The sequence below is a fragment of the Hyperoodon ampullatus genome (assembly GCF_949752795.1).
Source record: "Hyperoodon ampullatus genome assembly, chromosome: 8".
In the NCBI taxonomy this organism is placed as follows: domain Eukaryota; kingdom Metazoa; phylum Chordata; class Mammalia; order Artiodactyla; family Ziphiidae; genus Hyperoodon; species Hyperoodon ampullatus.
Window position 1 is genome coordinate 92,869,381 of NC_136921.1, and position 17,473 is coordinate 92,886,853.

General features: G+C 40.6%; 1 protein-coding gene across 7 annotated transcripts in view; it reads left to right on the forward strand.

The window, feature by feature from the left end:
• The window catches only part of OSBPL6 (oxysterol binding protein like 6), a gene marked incomplete at its 5' end in the record, with an annotated part of 90,618 nt that extends 80,149 nt beyond the window's left edge, over positions 1–10,469 (forward strand). For 6 of the 7 annotated variants that reach the window (XM_079710148.1, XM_079710149.1, XM_079710151.1 and 3 more), the window contains 6 exons: positions 918–996; positions 2,538–2,682; positions 4,650–4,794; positions 6,834–6,960; positions 9,004–9,126; positions 10,310–10,469. In XM_079710148.1, coding sequence (XP_079566274.1) covers positions 918–996; positions 2,538–2,682; positions 4,650–4,794; positions 6,834–6,960; positions 9,004–9,126; positions 10,310–10,418 — 728 coding nt within the window. In that variant the 3' untranslated portion in view covers positions 10,419–10,469. Of the gene's footprint in view, positions 1–917; positions 997–2,519; positions 2,683–4,649; positions 4,795–6,833; positions 6,961–9,003; positions 9,127–10,309 lie in introns of all 7 variants that reach the window. The other variant, XM_079710150.1, reaches the window with a different exon arrangement.
• Between the last annotated feature and the right edge of the window lie 7,004 nt (positions 10,470–17,473).

Below are 17,473 nucleotides of genomic sequence, written 5' to 3' on the forward strand. Positions count from 1 at the left end.
TCACCTTCAGGGGAGGTCAAAAGGGTACTTCACTGATCGCAGTATGACTCTTCTCACATGTACTTCCTCAACCTAAAAAGGATATGAAATGATAGAGCAGCACTGTGACTGTACTTTATTGCAGATTAAGAAAGTAAATCATTTCTTGTTCGTAACAAAGAGTCAGAAATTTTGTGGAGATAGCACTAAGCTCCCTTATTTCATCAGAATGAGACCGGGCAGTTATTACAAATGCACAGATACACCTGAGTGACCACAGGTAAAACATAAAGCCATCACGTGAGAGGAAGTGCTGGGCCCTGGGTGGTATCTTAACAGCCAGCACAGGAACATGTTAATCCCACTTTCTCATAAATCTTACCTATCTGTGTTTAGAGGCATTATTTTTTTACTGTTCTCCCAAGTCATGTAACCCTTTAAATATGTATATAAATCAGTCGTACTGCCATACCACAATCTGCAATTACTTTTTCTATACATCATACACACACACACATACACATACACACATATATACATATATATATATAAAATATTTCCACCATTTAGTTAAAACTTAAAACAACATTTGTGGAGATGTTAACACCGAGTAGAGTCTATGTGTGTGTGTATGTGAATATGCACACATACACACACAGGTTATTCCAAGACTTTACCAGTTTTATTTGTTGAAAACACATATAGAGCATATATTATGGAAAAATATACGTAGATATTTGGGGAGGGGTTTCACAGTTAATCTTCTCACCTTGGGCCATCCTCAGGCACTTGTCTTATTAAAGCAACACTATAGAATCAGTTGGGATTACAGAAGTTTCCTTTGCAAAATATAAAGTGTAATACAAAAGTTCATTTTTCTAGAGTAAATGATTAGATATGGAGTGTATATTTCTTGTCCTCTGCCTTATGTCATTTAGATATCAGATGGAAAAACAAGTTCTGGGGGAAGTCGATGGAAATCCTGCCTGTGGGAACCCTGAATGCCATGCTTCCAAAGTAGGTTGCGCTTGTCTTCCTTTTGGTCTCTTATCTGCTTTTTTAAATCAAAAATGGGTATTTGAAACTCTAGAAGGTGCCAAGGGGCCATTTCCCTGTATGGCCAATGTTTCTGTTAACTTCACCGAAGTTTTGAGACTGGGCCCCGACAAAAGCTAATGAGAACTTTAGCAAATGTGTCGAAGCTTCCTTTTTATCTCTTCACATCCTGCAATCATCAGTCAGTGCCTACCTGTCCCAGTCACCACATTAGTTTGCATTTTATATTAAAATAAAATGCAAACTAAAATGGCTCCTTTTAGCCATTTCTTTTTTATATAATTTATACTTTCACTTTTGAGTTCATCTTAGATCCAGGCACTATTTTTAATGTTTAGTTCATTAAGGAAGTGATAGAATCCTTTTTTGGTTGTTTTCTAGAGGATATAAACTATACATCTTAAAATTAATTGAAGTTTTCATTGAGGCCAAAGGCTTGATTGTTTTTCTTTCTTTCTTCCTTTGGTTGATTTTTGTTCTGTTTTGTTTTTGTCTATTTGAATGACAGAATTTGCTGGTAGATTCAATATAGAGGATGGTGGGGAGAGGGAGGAATTCCCAGGACCACAAAATAAACTTTCAATATTTACAAACTCATGAGGAAGAGAGTTTTCCATAGTGCCTACATCATACCAATTCATAAATTTTTTAGAAACCCAGAAGCATTTCATTTTGAAACAGTGTTTTATTTGAACATATATGTAATGTGCACATTTAAAGGTGAGTAGAAACTTTGTCATCAACCTTACTCTCCAGAATTTGTATTAGATTTATGCCATCTATGCTCATCAGTCTTTTCCCAAAGAATTATTCACATATTTGGCCTTAACTCACAGCATGAAACCATGACCTCAGAGTAGCCTCTCTTGAACGCACACCCTACTCTCTCCTCCCTGGGACCCTACTGTGATGGCCCATTGCCTGTAGGGTAAATCCAGACTCTCTGGTGGGTCATTGAGGGCCTTGGCTGCTCTGCCTTGTCCCACCTTTCCAACCTTACCTCCCGTCACACCCACTCACCTGAAGTGTGCCACACACAGGTCTCCGGATGCATTGTGCCCCTCTGGTCTCTGTGGCTTCGTCTCTGCCTTTCCCAGCCTGTAGTACCTTCCTCTCCACCCTCCAAGCTTAGACCAGACCCAGCATCCTCTAGAAAATCTTCCTTGCCACTCGCCCCACATTCCAGGCAGATCTAAGGACACTCCTCTGTGCTCTTATAAGCGTCCGCCTATCCCTACCGTACTATTGGCTCCAGGAGAGCAGGAAACAGACCCTATTCAACTTGGTAGCCTTAGCACCTGGCCCATAGAAAGCACTGAAATGTTCCTTAAATGAATGAATCATGTCATAAATGGCCTTGACCACATAGAAACTTCCAAGAAAGAAAAAAGAGAAAGATGAGGGGAAAGGAAGCTATGGCTAAAGAATATTCTCATTGGTAGAAACAGTAATATTTATTTGTTACCTTCACTGTTTTTAATCAGTGCTGTATTCTTCACTAGGTATGGAGATTGCTATGTGTGGAATAAGGTCACCACATGCATACACAACATCCTGAGTGGGAGGAGATGGATAGAGCATTATGGAGAAGTAACCATTAGAAATACCAAAAGCAGTGTTTGCATTTGCAAACTCACATTTGTCAAGGTAAATAATCTTACAATAGCAAAGGAAAGATACATAAAATGCTTCCTAGGGAAGAAATAAAACAATTACCTTAAGCAGCAGCAAGTGAGTTAGTTCTGTATCATTGATCCTTACGGACGTTTTAGATAAGAAAGCAGAACCAACTGGTGGAGTTGCTCTGGGCATGCAGATGTCTGACGGTGTAGAGGTCAACAAAGGCACCATCTTGAAAGAGAAAAAAAAAAATTCTTTTTAAAGAATTTTCTTTTTAAGCAGCCAGTTCATTAAGTAAAATTCCAGAGAGTACTTCTTGCCTATAACAAGTCTCCTGGTTTATATTCTATTTATATTCCTGCTTGATTACAACATATTCAAGTGATCTTATTTTAGGGAACTAAATATATTGCACTTGTCATTTTCTGAAGATGCATAGAGATGATAGCTTCCAGTCCCTATAAGCTTATCCAACTCTGCCATTATTATATATAATCTTAAATAAGTTCAACAAAAAGCAGTACCTTTATTAACAAGAAAAGATGTTAGATATTTTTCTTTTTTCCTTTTTCTCTTAATAGACTGATTAGGTGGCTCAGAACTGAAAAGCCAGGATCACCATTTGGGCTGACTGGGTCGTGTGTGACAGTAACTGTGCGCACTTAGTTTTTTAGGCTAGGAGAAACTTCGATTTAGGCCTGCCCCTAGTATTTGCCGAGCTCAGGGCAAGAGTACAAATGGCAGTCCCCATACCATATGTATAAATATTTAAAGGATGTAAATCAAGCCCACAAGCTGTCAAATAAAATATGTTCTATCCTTTCACGCTGACAAAAGTACCTTTTTTGACAAAACCTGCAAGTCCAGGTTGGACACTTGGGAACACCGAGCTGGAAACCTGGCAGCGCAGGAGAACCAGTCTGGCCCACGGCCTTCCACACTTGCTTCCCACCCCCAGCTCTGCCCTGCGCTTCAAGGGGCCGCAAACACATGTGTAGGCAGTCCAGTCCACACTCCCTCAAACAGCCACCCCTCAGGCCTAACGATAAATCCAAGGAAAGGCCTGTGCAGGCTGTGGAATAAGCTTAGAACCATTTGTGGGTTTTTTGTTTTTGGCTGTGTTGGGTCTTCGTTGCTGCACGCGGGCTTTCTCTAGTTGTGGCGAGACGGGGCTACTCTTCGTTGCGGTGCATGGGCTTCTCATTGCGGTGGCTTCTTGTTGCGGAGCATGGGCTCTAGGCGTGTGGGCTTCAGTAGTTGTGGCACGTTGGCTCAGTAGTTGTGGCTCACGGGCTCTAGAGCGCTGGCTCAGTAGTTATGGCACACAGACTTAGTTGCTCCGTGGCATGTGGGATCTTCCCGGACCAGGGCTCAAACCCATGTCCCCTGCATTGGCAGGTGGATTCTTAACCACTGCGCCAACAGGGAAGTCCCGCTTAGAGCCATTTGGACAAGGAATTCTAGGGTCTTGCATACTTGGGGCCTGATCTAGAATAGGGGCCAAGGGATCCAGATGGGTAAATTCCCTCAGACTTCTGACCCCTTGGGGAGGAGCATGGCTGGAAGAGAGCTAGAACAAGGTGTTCCTGATTAAATTTAGTCATTTACAGCTACTATGAAAATGATTTTACAAACTATTTCTCCAGTGTTGCCAATTGAAAATCATTAAAATCCATGAGCCAAGGGTAGTTCAAGACAGGACAATGGGAGGAAGAAGTTGCTTAACCTATAAATTAATATTCGGTTAAGATAGAAACTGAGCCTTCTCCGGGCTGTGTTCTCATGCTCTAACATGGAGTGGGGTCATCCCTTTCTTAAAAGTTAATCCAGCTAACACTTAGATAGCCATCCTTCCATGCAAAACATCTTGAGATAGATGCCTGGAAATGGTTTGCATGAGAAACTTCAAGGTTAAGAACATTTCCCATGTGGAAGTTACAGGGATTGGTGTTATTAAAGAGATGAGTGTTTTAACTGGAGTTTGGTTTCTCCAGGTGAATTATTGGAATTCTAATGTGAATGAAGTCCAGGGGATTGTGATGGATCAGGAAGGGAAGGTGGTGCACCGGCTGTTTGGGAAGTGGCATGAAGGGCTGTACTGCGGTGTGGCCCCTTCCGCCAAGTGCATCTGGAGACCAGGTGAGACCGGCATGAGTGTCCTGCCTCAGGGGGGCGCCATGAGTGGCAGAAGGTAGGGAAGGTCAGATCATCCCATGCGGTACACATTATGTTTTCTTTTTTTTTTTCTTTTTTGCGGTACGCGGGCCTCTCACTGTTGTGGCCTCTCCTGTTGCGGAGCACAGGCTCCGGATGCGCATCCTCAGCGGCCATGGCTCACGGGCCCAGCCGCTCCGTGGCATGTGGGATCCTCCCGGACCGGGGCACAAACCCGTGTCCCCTGCATCGGCAGGCGGACTCTCAACCACTGCGCCACCAGGGAAGCCCCTTACGTTTTCTTTTAATAGATTAAAAACATAGATGCTTAAGACAATAATATTTACATTTATACTCAATCCACAAGTTAAATAAATTCCAATATTTGATAGTAAGGAGTTGTAAAATTGAGACCAAATCTGACGTGTGGTCAGAGATTGGGCTTCATGTAAAATCTTTCTAAATGTAATAACCGCATTTCAAAAGCTAGGTATACTTATTAAGCCATTTGAATAATTGAAATATACAAACTCAAATCCCTACTCATGTTATTTATTCTCTGTTTTAGTAAAACAAAGGAAAGCCTGCAAACATCCATAGTCCACAAATTCAATAATTTAACCAGAATAAGTGATCTTTTTACTTGAGCATCAAAGAGCTGCAATATGCTGACATTTAATAAAAGACATCAAGAGAGTTCTGGTAATACACTAGCATATAATTGACTATCAAGTACAAATGGAGCAAGGCTCCACATGGCATTTATTTTCATTGGAATTTTGTCAGTTAATCCCTAACTTTAAAATTAGTTGTTGGTTTCCTCAATGAGTATTTAAATTCCCTGCTAGTAGAGTGGTTAGTTCATTCATTTGGCAATTATGTATTGAGTACTGACTAAGCATCAGGCTTTGTTCTAGGAGCTTGGAGCACATTAATGAGCAGAGCCTACAAAGATCTTGCTGTCGAATTTAGTTTGAAAGTGCCAGTAAACATTAATTTAGATCTGAATCTTTTTCTTTTCTAAATGGACGTAAGTTTTAAGTGTTTTGTGGTGAAATCTTAATGCTCATAGTTGGTCACCCAAGCATTTAGTTGCCCAGTTGGGTACTTGAGAGAAAAATTAGCCAGTGAAGACTACTGTATGTACAAAGTTTTATTTTAAAAGCTGGATTTTATTAAATATATGAATCTATCAGTTCTGATAATCAACATAAAGTTTCCCATTTAGCAAAATAAAACCAATTTAGTTCACTTAAAAAATTTGTAGGGACTTCCCTGGAGATCCAGTGGTTAAGACTCCACACTTTCAGTGCAGGGGGAGCAGGTTCGATCCCTGGATGGGGAACTAAGATCCTGCACGGCCAAAAAAAAAAAAAAAAAAAACAACAACAACTTGATCCCAGGCCCTAAGAATTCCCACAGATGAAGATCCAAGGGACAAGAGCTCACAGTCAAAAATCACAAAACACAAAAGGAACCCAGGCAGAGTAAGACTTACCACACTCTGAAAATAAGAGCACTTGATATTTCAAGAAATAAGAGGCCTCTTTCAAAACTATGATTAAATATCAACATTTATAGAGAAAGAAAACAATATTTACCACAAACAGATCCTCACTAAATGAATTTCCAAAAGATGCACCTTTATCATCCCACATAAAATGTCAGAGGTACAAGAAGGAACAGTGAGCAACCATACTGGGTATATGTGGGTATATCTAAACAAAAAATGACTGCAAAATTAACAGTAATATCTAACCCGTCAGGGAATAAGAATAGCATTTACATTGGAAAGTGGTGATCTTCAAGTTATTTGAGAGGAGGGTGAAGATACTGATTACCTACCCAGTGTCTTAAATTAAGTGTGCAAATAATCATTAATCCTTTAAAAAATTGTAATCTAATGTTTATGACTATAAATTTGATGTTAATGTGAGTATTAATTAAGCACCCGAGTTAAGTCAGCTTCTGCATGTTCTGTAAACCTCTTTGCCTCTCACAGTGGTTCCTTGGCCTCATTCCAGGTTCCATGCCGACCAACTATGAGCTCTACTATGGCTTCACAAGGTTCGCTATTGAGCTTAATGAGTTAGATCCTGTACTGAAAGATCTCCTTCCACCAACAGATGCCCGATTCCGGCCAGATCAGAGGTGAGCAGGGCAGTGGTATTTAAAATGAACACTAGGTCATGGCATGGTGCTTACAGAAGTCATCAAGACTTTCGCCATCATCATTTATTTATTCATGGAATCATTCATTCCCTTATTCACTCAGTAATAGCTGAGTCTTCTACCTAGGTAAAGAGCATTCAGAGGATGATCATAATAGAAGATTAGCTCAACACAAGTTCCCTGCAGAAGGTAACACAGACGTTTTTTAACAAAAAGTGCCCCCCCACCAATTTACCAAAGGTCTGCAAATTATTGAACTCTTCACACAATCACTCCTCATCTCGGTGTTTGTACTTCTATAGTTCTGTTACTCTATAACGTGGACTATCTTTTTAAAAAAATTTTTTATTGAAGTAACATTGGTGTTACATTATATAATTATAACATTACATATATAGTAACATTATATAATTTTCATGTATGCAACATTATATTTCTACTCCTGTATACCTGTGTATACCAAAAATTTCGTTTCTATCCATCACCATACAGTTGACCCCCTTTATCCATTTCAGTGAAGAATAAGAGGATAAGATACAGGGGTACCTAGAAATACTTTGAGTCAAAGTGTGGAGTTTTCCCAGCATGTTTTTGATCCCCTGGGGTGTGAGATATACTCAAAATACAGTACCTTTAATACCTTCTGATTCTTTTTTTTTTGTGTGTGGTACGCGGGCCTCTCACTGTTGTGGCCTCTCCCGCTGCGGAGCACAGGCTCCGGACGCGCAGGCCCAGCGGCCATGGCTCACGGGCCTAGCCGCTCCGCGGCATGTGGGATCCTCCCAGACTGGGGCACGAACCCGTGTCCCCTGCATCGGCAGGTGGACTCTCAACCACTGCGCCACCAGGGAAGCCCCTGATTCTTTTTTTTTTAAATATTCTTACATTGTTCTGTACTCATGTTGTCCATTCCTACAGAATTAGTTTTACTTCTTACAAGAATTCTACATGTCATACAAATTGTATCCAAGATCATTTTCTGTTCCCAGTGTCTTTGTGGCTTTATCTGTCTTCCTCCAAAATGTTCCCTGTATTGAATGTTCTACTATTTAGTTCCCTCATATTCCCCCCTCTTTCTCTAGAACATGCAGTCTCACTATTTGACATTCAAACTTATCAGTAAGCTTCCTGTACAGTGTGTATCATATTGTATACCTCTTCTTTGCTCTCATTTTGGAATTTAAATATTTGCAAATCACCATTGGGTCTGCTTTTTTCTTCTCAATTCTATTTCAGTATTCCCTTTCTGAATTTCATTTACTATTCATTTCCTTTCTTTGGCCTTTTGTAATTTCCCCCAACTGTTACCTTATCCTTTTTCATCAGTTTTACTCTCTCCAATAAAACAGGAAAACTCCTTCCCTCTCAATCTGTTCTAAAAGTAGCTGGAGAACAGTCAGGTACCATCCTCCATGTTGTGGCCTTTAACAAGTGCTTTATGATAACATGGAAAAGGAGCACAACCGGGGACTTCATGATGTCCTAACCCCAGACTCTCTAGTCAACCTGAAAATCTCAAGTTCTGGAACCCTATACAGCACAGAAAAGTCTTCAAAGCCAACCACTTACTTTTCACTCCTCCCTTTTTTTTTTGCTGTACATGGGCCTCTCACTGTTGTGGCCTCTCCCATTGCAGAGCACAGGCTCCAGATGCGCAGGCTCAGCGGCCATGGCTCATGGGCCCAGCCGCTCCATGGCATGTGGGACCCTTCCAGACCGGGGCACGAACCCATGTCCTCTGCATCGGCAGGCGGACTCTCAACCACTGCGCCACCAGGGAAGCCCTCACTCCTCCCATTTTATTGCTGAATTCAATAATTCAGTTCACATACACAGGAAGTATGTTAGCTGGTGGCAGACAGAGAGAGTGTGGCCTAGGGAAGAGGCGAAGGGGCGCAATCAGAGCTTTACTGTTCACTGTGTTATGTTCACAGCAACCAGAACTTAAGTTTATGCAAATGAGATTATTTGGTTCTCAGAGAAGAAGGTAACGTATTAAAAGATAAACTGCTTTCTGCTTAGATTTTTGGAAGAAGGAAATTTAGAAGCTGCAGCAGCAGAGAAGCAAAGAGTAGAGGAACTCCAGAGATCTCGAAGACGATACATGGAAGAAAACAACCTTGAACATATACCAAAATTTTTTAAGTAAGTCAGTTTTCATGTTTTGCAAGTGGTTGCCACAAGCAATGAAAAACTCCAGGTAAAAAGAAAATGAGGGATAGTTTTATGTCCAGGAAACTTCGAGGTGGAAAATTAAACTGATTTTCATCACTGGTTTTGCCAGTGAAAATACTGAATCAGATTTTGGTCTTGTGAAAAGTTTGTAACCGTAAAAATAAATTTTCCTCGACATCTCTTTTCCTTTCATGGACGGCAATACAGAGAGTGAGGGTCTTGCCCAGATGTTCTTTGTCCTCCAGCTATCCCCTTTCAAATGGTAGAAACTTGTTCCCACTCCCTCACCCAGAGGTAAGGTGGGACCCCACTGCCCACAAGGTCATCCTGGCTTCCTTAGTATTTAATTTTATTTCTATCACATGGAGCTTAGATCCGTTCAGATTTGATCCTCTGTGATGTGATCGTGGGTGATTATTACAGGATTATTTGCAGGATACATCACACAGACTAAGCTGTAGTTTCCAGATCCATCTGTTGCCCTTCAGAGCCAGGACAGATCAGCTCAGAATAACCTCATACCCTTTCTAGCTGCCATCTCCTGGCTGCGCTGGAGCAGAAATGCAGTCTTGCCCTTTAGATGTTGAAAGTGCCCTCTTTGGGCATGGACCCTGAGGAGGCTCTTACAGCTAATGAGGTTGCATACTTTCCCCACAAGGGAAGCAGAGAAAATTCTTGTGGGTCTGGGGTCTGAAGTTCTAGTTACAAGGTTTGTACATGCTTTGTTTGGGCCACTTCACTTTTCTTTTTTTTTTTTTTTTTTTTTGGCCATGCTGCACAGCATGTAGGATCTTAGTTTCCCCAACCAGAGATTGAACCTGCACCCTCTGCATTGGAAACATGGAGTCGTAATCACTGGACCACCAGGGAAGTCCCTGTTTGGGCCACTTCACTTTCTAGTCCTGCCTTGAGGTGATTTATTCCCGCTCTTAGCCCCTCTCCCCATGACCCTACCCACTTCCATTTCAAACATTTCACAACAAAAGTGAGTTTATTTCTAGTCAAAATAGTCAAATCATCAATCAGCAGATAGGATGCTCACTGGCTTACCAAGTACTGCTTATATGTACACATCATATCTACAGGAGAGGGTCCAATTATCAGGTCACCTGAATGAGATTTGTGCCTAATGTTGATTTTTATACTTTCACAGAAAAGTGATTGATGCCAATCAAAGAGAAGCCTGGGTTTCTAAGGACACCTACTGGGAGCTGCGAAAGGACCCTGGGTTTAGCAAAGTAGACAGCCCTGTTCTTTGGTAAACTGGGAATATAGAGCTAGCCAACATAACACGCTCTGAATGAATAAATAACTATGCACAATTATGTTTCTTAGAGTTCCGTGTGGTTTCTGGGTCGACTGAAAACTGACCATTTGCTTTTCTATTCATCTTTATAATAGACTTTCAGAAGTGCATTAGACAAAGCCCCTAACCACTTTCAGATCCTTTCTGTTTTGCTGCAACCATATTCCTTAAAAAACATCCACACCCTCCTCGAAAAGCAGAATAAAAGGAGCAGAATATAAAATCCAAGGTCTGAAGAGTCTATAAAGAAAAACAAACTGTAACTGGTGCTTAAAGCTGATCCAGAGAGTTTAAAGCAACATGACATATGAACCACACATTTGGTCCTTTTCTGGAAGCGCCATCCCCTCACTGCAGGAGCTCCTGGGCCACAGCAGTCAGCTCAGATGTCGAGTGTGTCTGTTTGATGTGGTGTACGTGTGCTGGCCTTGTCGAAAAGACGATGCTTTTTTGACATCGTGATGCTTCTCAGAACCTGTTCCATCTGTACGCCATTGTTCATGCCTTAAGAAATGCAAAGATGTACAATAAATCATTTTTTAAATGTGTGCTCCTAGGTTTATGTGAAGGACAGATCTTTTGAATCATGGCATGATTCACTTTCTGGGATCAGAAGAATTCTGAGACTAACTCAAATGGATTGAAAAAAGTAAACAACTTGTGCTTTACTTTGATATATTGGTTACTGTATCATATGTCTGAAGGGCAAGAAGGAAAAGGCGTGCTAGGTAGATCTCTGTATTCAGTTGCTCGTCAGTTTCCTGTCCTGCCTACAGTTAATAAACCATCCCTCTTCCACCTAACCTCCCAGTGTGCCCTATTATTTGGCAATATCCGTATTTGATTTGAACACTCGGCATCAGTGTTAAAACTTTGGAAGGAAATAACAAAAAGCATATGGAATTTGTCTGTGGGCTTAGGAGTACTGTAAACATAACTAATTTTGAGTGAAACACAGTGTAACCCACATGTATCCTGTGCCCAACCCATTGGTACTGTTGGAATTCCACTAGGAACAGAAGCGAGACCACTAGAAGCTTATTTGCAATGTTTAAATGAGTTCTATGCAAATTCATATTTCATATTATCATCAAGTGTTTCTGTATGATACATGACCACATATTAAACGTTTACCTTGCTATTGGCAGAGATATAAAACTTAAGCTAAGGAATTTATCCATCCCAACAAAAATGGGGGGAGGTGAGGGACAGAAATGAGTTTTGAGTACTTCAGGATTTGTTTTTTCCTCCACTAATATATAGAGGCTTTTGTAGTAACTTGCATCAGTATTCCTGAGTTTCTGCACATAGATAACAATTTAAATGCCTATATATTTTTTTAAAAATCTCTTTAGAGATTTTCCTAGAGAATTATAAAATCACGTATATTTTATTCTGTTACGTTTTTATTCTTAGACTCTTACCATCAGATTTTACGTGTTATTTTAAGCTCTGATAACAAGGTTACTAACATCTTACATTTTGTTATGAGGTGTTGATTTTAGTGTTGTTTCTCCCACTCAAAGCATTCCTAATGATGGCTATTCCACTATCAAACCAAGACTGCTGAGAGCATAAGGGAAAACTCTGAAGTCTCCACTAGGTGGAGCAAGTTTTACTTATCCTGAAACTCATTCCTCCTTTTATCTTAGTCCATACGTTATGTGTACAGCATGCACTGGTTTAGAATGAAATTTCATTGTCAAGCAAACTCCCTAATCCATCACTAGCTCTGAGCATGTAAGCAACACCCTCCCTCGGTGTCTCAATGTCTTTAATTCCTATTTTAAGTTTTGGGTGCCTTCCCCCATAGTTGTAAAATTTCCCTTATTATCAATTCTTTTCCTGCTCATTCATCTTGACGTTCTTTTATCTGCATCCTGAGATATATGCCTTTAATTTTAATTAGAATTTAATTAGAATTTTGTTGACTTCCTCAGAGAAGTATGTTCTCCCGTGATTGGTAAAACTTTAGATACTATTTACAGTGCTTCTTGTCTGTATTTACTAGCACTTCCCTGAAGAGTCTCCAGATTTTAGCCTAAAGATAAGGAAAGAATTCTGCAAATAAAGATACTACAAATAGGAAGACACCACAAGTAGGAAGGTAAGGCACCAGGTGACCAACGAGAATATCAATCAGGCAGCTGGAAGAGGACCCAGGAGGGAAGCAACTACTGTACCTCACAGTGAGTTTTAATTAAGAAAGAGAATAACTAGTAGAATGGACCTTTACTACCTAATAAGTTAAACATACAAATCAGGTAGGTGAATGTTGGTCAGAGCTAACCTGAAACTCTGACTAGGATTTCATGATGAGAATGAGAAGAATGTTAAATTAATTAAAATCACCACATTCTTTATAATATCCCAGATTTATAATTTATTTTGAGATTCTGATATCCCGATTAGAATTCCAGTTCAAGTGAGCAATTAAGTTTTAGGTAACGCTCCTATAATACCTGATTCACAAATCTCCCCATCAAACATTCACACCAATGTAATGGCCCCATCCCCTATTTCTTTCTCACTTTTTTTTTATTTGATGGCTACAGAATTGTGACACTTATTCTGTTTGGAATTTTCATCTGCATAATTTGGGGGCTTTTGAAACTAGTTTAAACAGCAAAAGGATAGAATAGATATTAGGTCATTCTTGATAAAACATGACTTATTTCTTAGAATTTTATATAAACCTTTTTATTTCAGGGGCACTTTTTTTTTCCCCTAAAGCAATCTAGGATAGAAGTGGACTTAATATATCTTTATACCTCCCTTGTGATTTACTGTAAGCTCCTTCATGTTTTTGAGCTGGTCATTAAGGAAAGCAGTAAGTGAGGATGGTCCTATGGTTGTGGCTAGGCAGAACAGATCGATGGCACACACCAGCATGCATAGAGGCCGACCTGAAACTAATTATTTTGCTTCCATATGCTGCTACCCAGGGTGCAAATTTACTCTCAGATTTTACTGTTATTTTATCGGGTTGTTTAATTAAGTCATTATTTTTCATGGGTTACTTTAAATTCCAGGCAGTCGTAAAAATAAACCTCATTTGAGATACCTTTTAATATTACATATCAATTATATGTGACATAAAAACTACCAAATGTATTTTGGTAAGAGAAACCAAGGAGTTTTTCACACAAGGGATGCCACGTTGTCGATTTTCTAAACCTTTGCTGCTCTTCCTCATTCTGGCCCCAGGACTTTTATCGATTCCACTAATCAATCATTACGTTAGGTCCTGCCCCCAAGGAGCACTGGAGGGCGGAGTTAAAGAGGAAACTGATCCGACTGTTTTGCTTAGTTCTGATTACAGCCTTGGCTGGAGAAGGGTTTATAATCATAATCGAATGTACATTTTGTTAGTACCTTGTGGATTATCCATTCTGTCTAATCTTGTTCTCTGTCCTCCGGATAATGAAGTGTGGGAGCAGAACTCCTCACACACCAGGGGTTGTAATAAATGTTTGCACTTGACTGAGTTGGTATATTATGACTGTGGCAAAGTAAATAAAGTTTGTGTACAAAATATTTATTTCTATGGGAACCATTATGTTCAGGATATATAAAGTATCTAATTAAACAATTATGAGTCTATTTTGTGCTCTAGAAATATTCTTTTGGAGGAGAGACGGAAAAAATGTCATTGGAGCTAGGATTAAAATGTTTGGGTTTTGGGGCTTCCCTGGTGGCGCAGTGGTTGGGAGTCCGCCTGCCAATGCAGGGGACGCGGGTTCGTGCCCCGGTCCGGGAGGATCCCACGTGCCGCGGAGCAGCTGGACCCGTGAGCCATGGCCGCTGGGCCTGCGCGTCCGGAGCCTGTGCTCCGCAACGGGAGAGGCCACAGCAGCGCGAGGCCCACATACCGCAAAAAAAAAAAAAAAAAAAAAAAAGTTTGGGTGTTTTTTTTTTTCCCCAAAAAGCTTCCCAGTCATTTAGAAATAGTGCTTATCAAACTAGGATTAGATTCTCTAAGTTTTAATTGAATTTCTTTTGTGAAATTGATACATCTAAAATATATATCACATGAAACGTTCTGTTAAACCTGACTTTAATACATAATTGTAAGAACATAGATTTGTGACTGAATTGTTAAACCTTTGCTGCAGCCTTCGCTATTAGAGAAAATAGCAGATTCTTTAAGAAAGGACTAGCTTTAAATTTTACAAAATGATATCTAAAGAAGAATGAATTTTTCAAAAATTGCTGTGCTAAGTCAGCATTCTCAACATCTTAAGCAAATGAGCCCCACGATTAAGGCAGCTTACAGGTGGCAGTATGCTGCTACCCAGGGTGCAAATTTACTCTCAGATTTTGCTGGTTTTTAATTGGCTTTTTAAAAAATTAAGTCATTATTTCTCATGGGTTACTTAAAATACCCCATCATTTCCAGCTTACAGGCCTGTCAGTCATATGCATACTTTTGTTTTCCAAAACAACTATCTTACTTGATTCATTTTCTCTTTCCCTCTGGTCCTGAAATGGTGAGGGGCAGAGATACATGTGTCTGTTCTTTTGCACTATGTCACTGAGTGTTTATAAAATATGCAACATTTATGCACAGTTGCAGGGTAGTATATCAATATTAGAACCACTGCATTTAGCTCCGTGGAACACTATTAAATGTTCATGGATTTAAAATTACCCCATAATTATGTATTATTAGTTTCCTCGGTATCTCCAGATTGGTAGGAAAAAACATAAAAAAGGAATGCTTTTATTTTCTGCAAAAAAAATTTTTTCTATCATTTCTTCCTTCTAAATATAATTTAGGGCAATTTTGGAAAGAGGAATATCAAGTTTTCATAAAGCAAAGTATAATCCTATTTGAGTTCTTCCTGTTTCTTCTTACTCTTAGTTAATGGGGTAAGCACAACTTAACACTGTTAAAGACAGAATAATGCTAAAACTATCACTTCTTTTATCCTAGGTAGCAATTCCCCACCCCCTTTAATTATCTTCATTCAGTTATTTCTTTAGGAAATAATGTGGCTGCTAGAAACTTTTTTTTCAGTCATTTCAAGCTTATTTTAAAAGTTTTATTGAGGTGTCACTGACATACAATAAACTTTACATATCTGAACTGTACAATGTGATACCTTTTGACATATGCATATACTCTTGACACCAGCACCACAATTACAACAGTGGACATATCCATCATCACCGATCGTTTCCTCTGCCCCTTTCTAATCTCTCTCTCCTCCCCCTCCCCATGCTTCACCCCGAGGCAATCATTGATCAGCTTTCATCACTTTTCAAAATCTGTGTATTTTCTTGTATTAATTGCATATGGAATTTTTCTAGAAGGCTGTATGCATATGGTAGAAGTATGCCTCCAAACCCCTCCCATGCCCCTACCTCAGTATCCACCATCAAATAATAATATATTGCAAGAGATGCTCATTAAGTCCTAGGTTTGGTAACCCAGTAAAAACTTCAGATTTGAAATACTTAGAAAACAATGAACTATTTTTCACATCAAAATAGCCATGTAAGTTAATTAATTCATTTCCATCTTTTAGGGGTCCAAAATAATGGTAAAACTGAACTTGCCGGCAGTGCTGAGGAAGCCCTGGGAAGTGGTTTTCTCTTGTTTGTAATGAAAGAATACCTGACAAAGCCATGGGAATCCAGAATGATGGCTCTTGAAATAACGTCATGTTGATGAGGAAGAGAAGGGAAGTAGCCTACGCTGAGTTACGTATTGTTGCCCACCCCCCCAGCCCCACTTTTAGGTCACAAACATTTGAAACTTCCAGTGCTCAGGAAGGCTGCTTTTCCATCTCTTAAAATCTTCTCACTCCCCATCTGGAAATAAAGTTGCTAAACCTAATTTTGAAAAAGAAATGGAAATGAAGTGCCTGGAATCCAGTGAACTTCCTGCCATAGGCTACTGTGCAAGTTGAAAGCTTATTCTTTATATCCTGCCCCCCAAAGCCTGTTGCTCAAAAGTCAAACCCTCCCAGAGACTGTCAAATACAGCATGATTGACATTAAATGCGAATGAAGAGAAAAGGCAAGAATGAATAAAAGAGAAACGGAATCTAGGAAAGAAAAGTAGGTTCTCTAAGTGGGGCGGGGATCATGCTCCTTGGGGGCGGGTGGCTGGATCGATCCCAGGGGGCCAAGTTATTATCTTGGATGTTTGTTTATGCACAGATTCCTGACCTTCCCTCGAAAGACTCTGAGTCCATACATCTAGGGTGTGGACCAAGAATCCGCGTTTTAACAAGCACCCTCAGCCCCCAGGGAATCTTGCGGCTGACGGGGACCCCCCAGTGAGAGTGCGCTGGCCTAACCTCCCACTCCCTCGCCCCTGTTTGTTGTTTTTCTCATAGTGACATTCAGGTAGTCGCCAAGAAAGTCTAATTCAAGAACCGGAAACTGCCTAGAGCTCAGTAACTTGTGACTCCCTCTGCCATGTGTGGCTTCTCCTCACTTTTGTGACTTCTGTCCCTTTGCCAGGGCTGTCGTATGAAGGTGAAGAGTGGGGAGGGCAGAACTCTGAAACCTACAAGGTGAGACTGTGTTCATCCAGAGCTCTACAAGTGTGTTCTGGAGGCGTCTAACCGCCCACGCAACCAGAATTTACTCTTCAAAGCCAAGGGTCAACCTCCCCTGCCGCACCTTCCACTCCCATTTACACCTGGTCTATGTCTCCAAGGGGAGTTTTGTTTTGTTTTTAATTTTCTTTGGCGGCGCTGCATGGCATGTGGGATTTTAGTTCCCTGACCAGGGATCGAACAGTGGAAGCGCAGAGCCCTAACCACTGGACCACCAAGGAATGCCCTATTTATTTATTTTTATTTATTTATTTATTTTTCAGTACGCAGGCCTCTCACTGTTGTGGCCTCTCCCGTTGCAGAGCACAGGCTCCGGACGCGCAGGCTCAGCGGCCATGGCTCACGGGCCCAGCCGCTCCGCGGCATGTGGGATCTTCCTGGACCGGGGCACGAACCCGCGTCCCCTGCATCGGCAGACGGACTCTCAACCACCGCGCCA